The sequence below is a fragment of the Mauremys reevesii genome, linkage group 3 (assembly GCF_016161935.1).
Source record: "Mauremys reevesii isolate NIE-2019 linkage group 3, ASM1616193v1, whole genome shotgun sequence".
Lineage (NCBI taxonomy): Eukaryota > Metazoa > Chordata > Testudines > Geoemydidae > Mauremys > Mauremys reevesii.
In genome coordinates this window covers 177,672,012-177,684,932 of record NC_052625.1, presented here as the reverse complement: position 1 = coordinate 177,684,932, position 12,921 = coordinate 177,672,012, and the positions used below count along the sequence as shown (strand labels likewise).

The window sequence follows — 12,921 nt, the reverse complement described above, 5'->3', positions numbered from 1 at the left end:
TATTTATCAAAAGAGAAGACCTCAGTATAAAAAACAAAACAAAACATTGCTCTATGAAGAAAAAGCACAAATTCCTGAAGGACTTCAAAATGACTTTTTTCTGTAGACTACCTATGAATTAACACAGACTTAAGCAAGAAAAATTTATCTTTTCCCATATTTATTTTTTCTTGTTCTTTCTATGCTTACTTATTTTAAGATTTGGTCCCTCAAATTGTAATCTTGCACATGATTATGTTTTACTTCAAATGCTTAATGTCTGACCTCTTTGCAATTAAAATACTTGTTGAAAAATGGAAGCCTTTTCTACTATCTGAATATTCTTAACCAGTGTAAACTACTAATAGGTAATCTGAACTTCATTATATAAAGTTTTAGTAAAAATTGACATGATTTATATGTTCATAGGCTATAATTTGTCATCTAATGTGATTTTCAGGCAAAATGTTTTCTTTTTGGTAAATCATTATAATCAAATGAGGGAAGATTAACCTATTGTTCCTATTTTCTATCATTTAATTTATTTTCAGAGTGGAGACACTGTGTTGATAGGGGCTGTTAGAGGAGGTCATGTTGAAATTGTGAGGGCCCTGCTACATAAATATGCTGACATAGACATTAGAGGTCAGGTAAGTACAATGGTGTTGATTTATTTATGTCCCTTAGGTGGAATGTGAAGTTAAGAATTGTACAGTTTCCTGAAAAATATGACTTGAAAAATTTGTCCATAATCTACCAGCCAGAGGACAAAGTCTACTAACTAGTATGAAGAAAAAAATATCTCTTCTGACACTGCTCTTGCAGTTTGAAGGAATAAATCTTATATGCTGTATTTAATAAAAATATATTGTCAACCAACTTTTTACTTAGCAGAAAAAATATTTGTTGAATATATTTGATGCATTTTACCAGTATTCCATAATATATTTTCTGAATAAATTATATTAAATATATTGGTGAAATTCACTGAGAAATATTTGTTGTTAGTACTATTTGACCAGGCCTACTCACAACATCTTTTTTTGTTAGAACTTCTTTCCCTTCCTGACTTAACTCCACCTCCTTTTTTTTCTTTTTCTTTTAATACTTTGCATTATCATCAATTACTTTAGTTTTTTCTTCCACACTCTGCTTCTACTCACTTTTTTCTTTCTTCCATGTTTTCTGTCTCTTCTTTCTTCTCCCCCTGAAGCCTCTCTCCCAATACTGTATTTCTCTTTTCAGACTTATCACATCCAATCATTCCGTCTACTCCTTTAACCTTTCCCCACCACCTTTATGTTGTTGTGTGCTAAAGCACCCATGCCATACTTGCTAGAACACTAAACTTACTAGCCAGAAACAAATTAGATTTGGTGCCCCAGTGTCTGTGCAATGACCAAGAGAGAAGCCAAGCTGTCTCCCGCAGCAGCTATGAAAGGGGGAGGGTTTTTTTAGGCCTCCTTCCAGCATGCTGTCATTGAACCCTGCTTGTGAGTCCATCTTTGTCATATCAGCTTTTGTCTACTACATGTCTGATAAATTTGGAGCCCTTCAATGTCCTCAGGCTTCTGGAATGGAAAAGGAAAACTTTCTTGTAGTTGCTTGGCTGCTACATTGAAGAGGGAAGACTGGGTCACCACTGCTTGACCTCCTTCCCCAAGTCTCTCTTTTAGGGCTTCCTCACTGAATAGTTTCTGGTGTAGGTCAGAGCTTTTCCAAGCAACAGTGGGACAAAGCTGACCTGATTCTCTGGTCATAAACTACTGCTGGTGAAAACAGACTAAAGCCAGATCATTTTTCATTGTATTGTAGCTTGCTAAAATTGTAATGAACAGCAGAGATACTTCAGTAGTCTGTTGGCAGACTTAGACAATACTACACTGATTCATACGTGGTTAGTTTTTGAAGGGTTATCAGGTTATCTTCTCAGGCAAAAGAGCTAGAAAATTAATCTTTTGATTCTGCAAAAGTTGATGACCATTGCCATCCTGTTTGCCCTTGGTGAGTAAACAAGTGGATTTTTTCCCCAAGCTCTGCTTGGAGAAATTGTATGGCTTGTAGACCAAGTTTTAAATCTAAATATTAACAACTACTGTATTTTTTTGGCTAAATATTTAAACGCCAGGCCATGCAAATAGGCCAAACTTCTCAGTGGTCTGCCAGCACACTGAAAAAAATGGCTGAGTACTTATAAGCTAACTCTCTAGTGGTGAGACCTTCTATTCTTCCTTGATCATAAATCTGGGACCCTTTGGTCCTGCCTAAGCACAACATAGTCAGGCACTAAACTGATCACCAGAGCCAGTATCTTACACTAATGTTTCCAGTACTGTAGACTGTGAAGCATTTTCTTCTGGTCCTTCGTGCTGGCTATAACTTCTACTTTCTTCTGTACATGCAAAGAAAGAGCTTGGAGCCCTGTAAAAGAAAGAGTAGCTTCTGCTACTAGAGGCTCTTGTGAGAGGGAGAAGGAAAAGGAGCTGCTCTTCAGGCATGGAGCTACTTTTGTGATTGGATCTATGAACCATCAATAGGAGAGGAATTCCAGGAGAAACAGGACCAGTTGGCTGGACACCATGCCAATCCAAAAATATCTGCAACTAGAAATATACCACATGTGTACAGTGGCAAATGACATAACGGATCTCTGTACTGCAAGCCTTCATGTCTCTTCCCTGGCTCCCAATTCATGAACTAGTTGCAAGCCCAACAGATAGTTCCACACCAGTGCCTTTCCTTGAACTTAAGAGTGGGTGGGGGGGAAAAATACATAGGGTGGGACAAAAAGTCAAACCCATGTCCTAGACCTGCTTATACAGTCACCAAGGTGTCTGGCCACCAAATTAGGATGGCCTGAAGGCTTTGTTGCCTTGGCAAACATTGTTCCTATCCTTGCCCTATGCACTACATCTTGGGTGGTCCTCACTCATAGAGATGAATCATCCAATCAGATTGCCTTGTATGCTCATCTCTCTGAAGACTTCCTTTCTTCCCCCATTAATGTTACATAGTGTGTGAGAATTCCCCATTTGTTCCTACCCTACTGCTTCCAGCAAGCCAGTCCTGGGCGAAGGGTTGGACTTGTTCATTAGCTCTTGGCTGACTACATATTCACAATTTATTTTTCATAGTTATCTAAAAACTCAGTACAAAGACCTCTGATCTTGCAAGTGAAGAAGATTTGGGCCATTTCTGTACTTGTATTGTAAAACCTATCTGAGAAAACCTAGCAATCTGCAAGAAGTGGTGTTGATTTTTTTCTATACGTAGTACATTTCCGCGGACACGGCGGGGGCGGCCCGGGCCGCCCCCCCTCCAGTCGCGCGGCGGCGCGCGCCGCCGGGCAGAGCGCGGCCGAGCCGGCATGCTCCGAGACATGACGCTGCAGAGTGTCGTGCTGCTGCGTGGCCCGGCGCTGCCCGGCGGGCTGTGCGGATCCCGATCTCGCGGCGCGCTTGATGCTGCCTGTGCCATGCTGGGAGCAGCCGGCCGGCCGACGCGCGCCTCGCCGTCATGCCGCTGCGTGCGGCCGTCCCGTCGGTCGGCCGGTGGACCTCCCGCAGGCGACACGCGCAGGCTCAAGCAGCGCGGGCCGCGATCCCCCCCCGCCGGCCCAGCCTGCCGCCCCCTAGATTTGGCCGCCCTAGGCACCAGCTTGTTTTGCTGGTGCCTAGAGCCGCCCCTGATTACGGAAGCAGTGCCCTAGCACTTATCCCCTATTTTCTAGCCAAATTCTGGTGTAAGGAATTAGGTTCTGCTTACCCAAAATCCACTTGAAGTTTTAGTTGGATGTGATCGTGTCCTCTGCCTTTATTGAACTGTGATATAATTTTTCTGTGTGACTTTAAATAGTGATTATCCCCTAAGGTCTACAAAATGGATGCTGCTGGATGAAAAGTGCTGTGTAAATCCAAAATGTCGTTTATTTTTGTAGGATAGCAAAACTGCTTTATATTGGGCTGTTGAAAAAGGAAATGCGACAATGGTGAGGGATATCTTGCAATGCAATCCTGATACTGAAATGTGTACAAAGGTAAGTGACTGGGATTGTAACCACAGATACGGTGTGTTTATTATTCTAAGACTCTTCTTTTTTGTTTTCCTCCTGCATGGATTGAAACTATAACACCAAATTCCAATTTTGTTCGCAATGTGGACAGTTCACTCTTACAATACTGGTTAATTTCAGTTTTATATCTCTGTGCTATATAATCAGTGCTCTGTACCCTCTATAGCCATGCCTTTTTCTGGTAGGAACCAATCACTGCTCAGTAAGAGCCATTCAGTAGGGAAACTGAGAGACTCTTGTTGGTGATGCTGGTGTTGCTGAGGTAAAGTGAATGGCAGTGTATGTGGTGAGGGAGAAGGAGAGACTATGCTAATAAACTTGAGCTCTTACAGTCAGTGATTGCATGGACAGGAATTGAAAAGAGAGGATACTATACATATCAATGATTTAACCTTTTTCCCAAATGCTTTGGTAGCCATATTATTGGAATTCCCCCCCTCTCTTTTAGACTGTTTATGAAAGCAACTGGCTTTGGACTGTGTAATGAAGTGTCTGTAGAAAGGCATTTACATTGCTTATGATGAATGCCTTTGATCAGTTTACTATGTTCTTGAAGAGTAAGTGCATTTTTGAGGGAAAAGTTGGGAAGCACTATTTTTTATGTAGTGATGCTTCTAGAATTATAAAAGTGTCCTCTCTTAAAAGTAAAGAATTCAGTTTGTTAAAATATTCCTAATTATGGTTGGTCAAAAGGAATGATGTTGTATGAAGGTTTTTATATGTTTACGTCTAATTTTTACTTTTAGGATGGAGAAACGCCTCTTATAAAAGCAACCAAGATGAGAAATATTGATATAGTAGAGCTTCTGCTGGATAAAGGAGCTAAGGTTTCTGCTATTGACAAGGTAGAGAATATTTGGTAACTTATTTATAGACTGTCTAGTCAAGTTAGTTTTGTACACAAATTTGGTAGTGAATCATGAGTGTTTTTTGCAGCCAGATAGAGCCCTGTCTTTTGGGAAAACCAGACACCTGGCAACTCTAGTCATAAATGGAATTCACAAGACAAAATGCAATTCATAAGATGATATACACATTTCCTCAAGCTGTCACATTATGTGTAAATTGAGCTGATTATACTTGATAAGAACACTAGAAAATAAAACATATATAGGTTCTGTCCATTAAGATTCATACTTTTAAAGTGTTAATTTGTATTGTGTTCAGTGATATACAGTACCAGAAGAAGTTAAATTTTACTTTCATGCATAAAAAGGAATTTCACAAATGCAATAAAACAGTCTAAAACAGGCAAGTGCTAATTGATTGATTCTGCCAGGAGTGCAAGTCTGGGCAAGCAATTTCAAAATAAGCCCAAAGAATCATAACACAACTTAATTAACCTGAGGACCAACAGTGATGAGATGGACAAAATAATGTGGCAAAATCTGTCTCCTTTCTCTCTGTTTAGATTGATGTTATTGTTTGTCACTCATATTTAGTTTTGATTAATACTCTAAAAATAATTAAAAAGTGAGTCAACCTGTTCTGTGTATTTCTTCTTGCTATTTTCTTCTTCCTTCCACTCCTGTCTTCATCTTACTCTGTATGTTGTCCATTTACATTGCAAGCTTTTTGGAGAGAGAAGCTTGTTTTATTTTACATCTGTAAAGCACTGAACACATTTTTGGGAGGTAAATCATAATGAATAACAAAATTAATGTGGTATTGATTTGTTGTTCTGGGAAACTTTAAGACCTTGAAAATGCTTTCCTAGTTAAAGCTGTCAGTGTGACACAGTTTTATACAGCAGAAAATAGTATAACTGGTATTTAAGTGTCTGAAGTTACTAGAAGATTGATGTTAATAGCAACCTTTGGTTTCACGGGTCTTAAAATATGGAGAAAGACTACTTAAGATAGCTGAACTTTTTATAATGTATTTTTACTATTATTATCCTTCTCCTTTGCCTACATGTTAACTTTTTGGTGAATTTCTTCAATGTTACATTAGGGAGTGTGTACCAGGGAGGGGTTTATGTCATTAAAATTTCTTTAAAATATATTTTGTTTCCACACTAATATTCTGAAACATTTATTGCATTCAGAATCTCACTTTTTTCAAAATTAACCCATTGCTATTACTAGAGTTTTTCACTTGATTTAATTACAGAAAGGAGATACTCCACTTCATATTGCCATTCGTGGACGAAGCCGTAAACTTGCAGAATTGCTTTTAAGAAATCCAAAAGATGGCAGACTGCTTTATAGACCCAACAAAGCAGGAGAGACACCTTATAACATTGACTGTAACCACCAAAAAAGTATTTTAACTCAGATATTTGGTGCCAGTAAGTGTGAGCATTATTTGTCTTTTCCCTAAGTATTAATATCTGCTTTTGAAGGGAATAGAGCTCCTACTAGGATTTAAAGGATTAAATAACTAGGTGCATTAGAAGAATCTTCTAAGGCCATGTTTCTGTTTATCCCATTGTGTGATGAAAATTGAGTGTAGTTTAGAAATGTGTAGTTGTAATGTGGGGAAAGGTGGTGATCTGAAAAGAAAATTAGAGCTTGACAGGAATATAGTAGGAAAATCCATTCTTCCAGAGCCCTAATAGAGTTAGAATTAAGCTTTTGTCATTTGTTTCTGAACAGGAAACTAATGTGAGATGTGTTGACAATGACTCCCTTGCATTTGGTTTTGTCTATATTTAGTTCTTGTTTTTGAGAGGAATTCATTTGCTTTAACTTGCTGCAACTGTGGGATATTGTTTGAGTCCTTGCATACTAAATCTTAATAGTTTTGACAGCTATATTACTGTTTATAAACTTATGGCTGAAATCCAGTTGAGCAGGAATATATATACAGAAACGATGATTTTGTTTTTCCATTGAATTATTTATTATACAAGTAAAGTTGTCATGATTTCAAGTAATTGTGTGAAATATAGCATATGAAAAAAATAATGTATTATATTTACATTACAGGGCATTTGTCTCCTACTGAAACTGATGGAGACATGCTGGGCTATGATCTCTATAGCAGTGCCTTGGCTGATATTCTCAGTGAGCCAACCATGCAGCCACCTATCTGTGTAGGGCTGTATGCCCAATGGGGAAGTGGGAAGTCTTTTTTGCTCAAAAAACTGGAAGGTAACATTTGATTTTTAGCTTTTTTGTATGTTTAGATACATAGTCTATAAAATATCACACAGGCATTTCTACACTGAGGTAGACCATCTAGTCCAGTATCCTATCTCTGGTTCGATAATATATAACTCTTCTCCAAAACTCTCCCCCTCCATATTGCACCCATCAATCAGGGAAAATATAAAACATGAGGATTGATAACCTTTAATTTTGCTAGTGCTGCCGTAAATGTGTACATTTTATACAATATCTAACCAGTTTTTAAATCTTGCTAACCTATTAGTCTGCAAGGCTTCCTGCAGCAGTGAATCCCCCCACATGGTAATTCTGTTGCTTTGAAAGTATTTCATTTTCTTAGTTTGGAATTTTACTTTCAATTTTAAGTTTATCTTTGTATTATAGGAAAGGGTGAATACTGATGGCTGTTTCTTTGTGATATTATTTGCTTTTTTTTATGTGTATCACCCATCTTCTAGTTATCTTTCGAAACTAAATTCTGATATTTTAATTCTCTTATGTAAGTGTTCTCTGATTCTAGTAATTTGCCTTGTCATTTTCTGGACCAGCATAATCAGGCTGACTGCAATATTTGAAGAGAAAATCACCATTAACTCATTGAATACCATTTAAACATTTTCCATGTATTCTCTGTCCTCTTTGTAATGCATGTAATCTCTTATTTATTGCTGCTCAATGAGATTTCCAGGTTGACTCTGTAAATATTTGAGATGTTCCATCTAATTCATAAAAGTTAAAGTATTATCTTACTTCTAAGATGTATTAAAATTATCTCTTCAATTTAATTTATCATCCTAATTCCCAGTCACTCAAACACTCATTTCTGCTTACAATTTTTTATGGTTTGAATAACTTAAATAATTATTACTTGAGTGAATATATCCATTCACTCCACCTTATCCTTCCCATCATAAATAAAAGTAATGTACGTTATTGGCGCTAATATCTACCGTAAGTTAACTTTTCTATTTGGAGAACTTTCATTTGTTCTCAGTCTTTGTTAGCTATTCCTCAGTCATTTTTAATTGATGCCACCATTTTTTTACCTCTCACTGCATGGATACTAAATATGTGTTGCTGGAATTCTCATTTGTATGAACTTAAACTGAAAACCAGAAATAAATACATAACATAATGACTTTCATACTGTGATGGTTATTATCAGGGGTCTAACACAATTTCCTTGATTGGTTTGCAGGAATTTATTTTTTTGTGTCATAAAAATATACAACTAAGGTTGACTTTTCTGTATGCTTTTTCTATTCTAGATGAAATGAAAACTTTTGCAGGACAGCAGATTGAACCTCTGTTCCAGTTCTCTTGGCTTATTGTATTCCTTACACTCTTGCTGTGTGGAGGGCTGGGTTTATTGCTTGCTTTCACAGTGGACACAATGCTCGGAATAGCTGTGGCACTGAGCTTATTAGCAGTTCTATACATATGCTTTAGTAAGTCTGTTTTCACTTCATATACAACATACTAGTTCTATCTATTTTTAGAGTTCAGTATTTATTCATAAGCAAATGCTGTACTTCTGAAAAAAATACAAAAACCAGATTGTTTATTATTAAAAACAATGAAAATAAACACTGGAGAATAAACTTAGTAAGAACAGCAAAATAATGCATTTGACTTCATTAATATGGATTAGAACAATAGCTGTTAAGTAAAAATTCATTGACTCAACTCCTATATTTTAATTTTATATCACTTCAGTTCTGGAACTGAATATTTTTAACAGAAGTGCTTAATATTCATGCAATAGCAAGGTTTTAAGAGTAGGGCTCAGTTTTTAAAAATGAACATGTAATACTTCAAATGATTAAGAGGGTGTGATTAAAAATTGCAGAAATATTTAAAAACTGTTGGAAAAATATATTAAGATGGAGTTAAAATATATATATATCAACGATAAGATATCATATAAAATGTAATTGTTACCAAAACTGGCATTGCAAATCCAGAAAATTCAGAGCTAAATTAAACTGAAAAGATGCCCATATGTGTTAAAGTGCAGAAACACCCATTTTAAGTCCCCAGAATACCCGTAACTCTGTTTTATCTTGATGCCATGATAGGGGCAGGGAGGATTAAAAATAATTATTTTTTAAAAATTTGTTTTAAATTAATTTGATACCAGACATTAATATGCCTTAACCATAATTGTATGCTTATTGCTTGCTATCACTATAGGACTGAGTTAATGTTGCATCTGTGAAACAGCACAAAGCAGCCAGAGTATACTGTTGAATCTGACTCTTAATTTTTGCTAGCATGAAGCCACAGAACTTCTAAGAGCAGTAATAGTTGGGGCCAGTCCAGTGATATTTGGCATAAGTAATCTATGAATGAGAAGTCATGACATACATTCACTTTCACTCTACTAACTCATATCAGTTAATTGAATTGCAGCATGCACATTAACTGGAGAGGAATGATGGTGATTGGTTGAGTTACCACAGATGTCATGATTGCCCCATATAAATTACCTGAGCTACTGGCCTGGACTTGTTTTAATCTATAGCCATAAGAGATACAACTGTTAGTAGCATAGCGTTATTGCAATCTGATTTCTTCAAACATTTCAATGCACAAGATTTCAATGATTTTTAACTAGTTTAAAGTGTCTGTTTTAGTAACTGTCCATTATTAAGGCAAAGAATGGTTTGAGTGCTAAATGTCTTGAGGGACCCATTTTTGGTTTGTTTTAACTTAGAGTGTTTACTTATCTATGGAGTCATGACTAGCATTTCCATAATAAAATATGAGAAGCAGTTTCTCATTAGCTTTCTTTCTAAGCTCTGAGTTTGATACTCTGGGTATGTACAGATCCCTTTGCATATCTGACAGTGCTCTCAGAGCCACCTTTTCCTTGCTTTAAAATCCCATCTCAGTCATGAGAGTTATATTGCAGCTGCTATTCTTGTGATTAAAAAAAAAAAGACTGGATAGGGCCAACTTTAGAACCCAAAAATGCTTTTTTTTCATTTGGTGAAGTGTTGGGTGTAACAAGGCCATTATACTTCTGTGGCTTGAGCTAACTGCTTCCACAACACTTAGTTCAGGCCACTAATGTGTAACTAGCTGGGAGTAGAGGCTAATTCTTTCTTCTTCATGACAATTCCAAGTACTACAATGAAGCCACTTGGCTTCATTAGTTCTGCAAGTTTTGATAAGTATTAAGGTCTTATCTGTTCAGACTTCCATGACTTTTTTTTATATTGAGATGTTAAGAAAGTATTTTATTACAGCTGTGATTTACTTTGGTGGCCGAAGAGAAGGAGAAAGCTGGAACTGGGCCTGGGTATTAAGTACAAGGTTGGCAAGACATATGGGGTACTTGGAGCTGCTTCTCAAACTGATGTTTGTGAACCCACCAGAATTACCAGAGCAAACCACTAAAGCTTTACCTGTCAGGTTAGAGTTATTTCATATGTACTTTTCTTTCTCTTTCCTACATAATTCAGTTTCACATTATCATCAATCTATAAACAGTACAGGGAAATAGGAATCCAGCAGGTTTAAGTATGTGTAGTTTATTCTCCTTCAAATAACTCTTTATGTTCTAGTAAGGGAAAAAAAGAGTAATAGTTGATCAAGGTAGTTTGCAGACAATAATATTGGTTACCAAGATAACCATGCAAGATTTATTCATATTAAAATCACTTGAAATATGCAACAGGTTCATTAAGCTTATTCTTACAATATTTTAAGGATTGTATGTATATTTGTAATGATTATCACATTCAAATGAATAGTATGTATTTGTATTTCTAGAATGATACCAAATATTAATCCTAACTTTTATGATTCCTGGTAGACTCCCTTATGCTTTACTAAGAAGCTAAGAAAATTACTTTATGCTACATCTCTATTTGTACATGCCAATTTAACTAATAGAAATAAAATTTAGATTAAAATTGTAATGTTATAGTTTGAAGTTATGATTTAGTTTTATTCTTCCTTTTCCTCACGTAGGTTAGTAAATCTCAACATAAAATAGCTGCCCTATCACAAGTGCATGTATACATTAAGTCTAGTAAAGTTTCAAGTAATCGCAGCATGACCATGTAATTCTTAAAATTATTTATATACTTTTCAATATATTTACATCAGAAAGGCTGATATGGATCCTTTGTTGTTCATTAGTTATGCATTTTTCTATCTTTGGTTACTACTGCAGTCTAATCATGTGTATATCAATTAGAAACTTATTTACTCCCATGCCTTTTGATTGACCATGAAACTGCTGAAATACTGGTATTGTATTGTCTTGTTTTTTTTATTTTTCATCCTGGATACATATGAGAGCATCCTGCATAATGTTATTGTTGGATTAGTCTTTGGTTTTTGTGGATTGTGATCATTAAAGTTTTGTCTTTTATATTTGCACTCTGAGATACTGAGAGACATATATTTCAGTAAATCAAATGCTAAAATAAGACAGGGATGGAGGCAAAGGGAAGTTTTGAAAATGGGGGAGAAGGAGGCAGGGGAAAGAGGCTAAATTGCTATAAGAGCAGTGGTATAAAGACTCTTAATTAAAGAAACTCTTATTTAAATGTTCCTTCTGCCACATTTGAAAGGGTACCCTTCAGCTGTAGGGGAATAGAAAGGTTTTATTTCCACTAGCCAAAAAGGACTTCTACATACAAGATACGTGTTTTTTTTTTGTCTTTCTTCAGATTTCTATTTACTGATTACAATAGACTGTCCAGTGTAGGTGGTGAAACGTCAATGGCTGAGATGATTGCTACCCTTTCTGATGCATGTGAAAGGGAGTTTGGTTTCTTAGCAACAAGACTTTTTCGAGTGTTCAAGACAGAAGATACACAAGGTATTTATTACTCAAATGACTTTTCTGATTTTTCCATTTCACTGCAGTTGTAAAGTGTTCTGTTTTTTCACATCAGTACATTGTTTATGTCTAAACTAAGTTTTTGGTATGTAGAAGATAGACTACTGCTTTAATTGTACCCTTTCCATTCACCTTGGAAAAATAAGCTGCAAAGCCATAATTTTTTATGTAGAAAGATTATAAAAAACAATTAGCTGAAAGCAAAAGGTATTCTTGAGCATAGTTGAGAATTTTTCATAAAAATATATATGTGTATGTAGAACAGTGGTTCCCAAACTTGTTCCTCCGCTTCTGCAGGAAAAGCCCCTGGCGGGCTGGGCCAGTTTGTGTACCTGCCGTGTCCACAGGTTCGGCCGATTGCAGCTCCCAGTGGCCGCAGTTCACTGCTCCAGGCCAGTGAGCTTGCCATGCTGACCAAACAGGAAATGAAATTCAAAATTTCCTGGGGCTTTTCCTGTGTACCTGGCTAGTGCATCAGAGTTGAAAGTGATGTCCAGAGTGGTCACATTGGAGCACTCTGGGATAGCTCCCGGAGGCCAATAACGTCGATTTGCATCCACACTACCCCAAATTCGACCCAGCAAGGTTGATTTTAGGGCTACTCCCCTCACTGAGGAGGAGTACAGAAGTCAATTTTAAGAGCCCTTTAGATCAACAGAATGGGGTTGCTCGTGTAGACGCGTTCATTATAAAATCGACCTAACATGGCTAAATTCGACCTAACACTGTACTGTAGACCAGGGCTCAGTCTTCTCTTTTCCAGAGTAAACACAGCCAATTTTTTCAATCTTCCCTCATAGGTCATGTTTCTAGACTTTTAATCATTATTATTGCTCTTCTCTGGATTTCCTCCAATTAGTCCACATCTTTCCTGAAATATGGCACCCAGAACTGGACACAGT

General features: G+C 36.7%; 1 protein-coding gene across 5 annotated transcripts in view; it reads left to right on the top strand.

Annotated features, from left to right (window-relative positions):
• Positions 1–12,921, top strand: part of KIDINS220 (kinase D interacting substrate 220) — a 166,027-nt gene that overhangs the window by 38,131 nt on the left and 114,975 nt on the right. For all 5 annotated transcript variants that reach the window (XM_039528939.1, XM_039528935.1, XM_039528936.1 and 2 more), the window contains 8 exons: positions 531–629; positions 3,917–4,015; positions 4,798–4,896; positions 6,164–6,341; positions 6,982–7,146; positions 8,430–8,609; positions 10,413–10,578; positions 11,847–11,998. In XM_039528939.1, the coding sequence (XP_039384873.1) occupies positions 531–629; positions 3,917–4,015; positions 4,798–4,896; positions 6,164–6,341; positions 6,982–7,146; positions 8,430–8,609; positions 10,413–10,578; positions 11,847–11,998 (1,138 nt within the window). The remainder of the gene's footprint in view (positions 1–530; positions 630–3,916; positions 4,016–4,797; positions 4,897–6,163; positions 6,342–6,981; positions 7,147–8,429; positions 8,610–10,412; positions 10,579–11,846; positions 11,999–12,921) is intronic.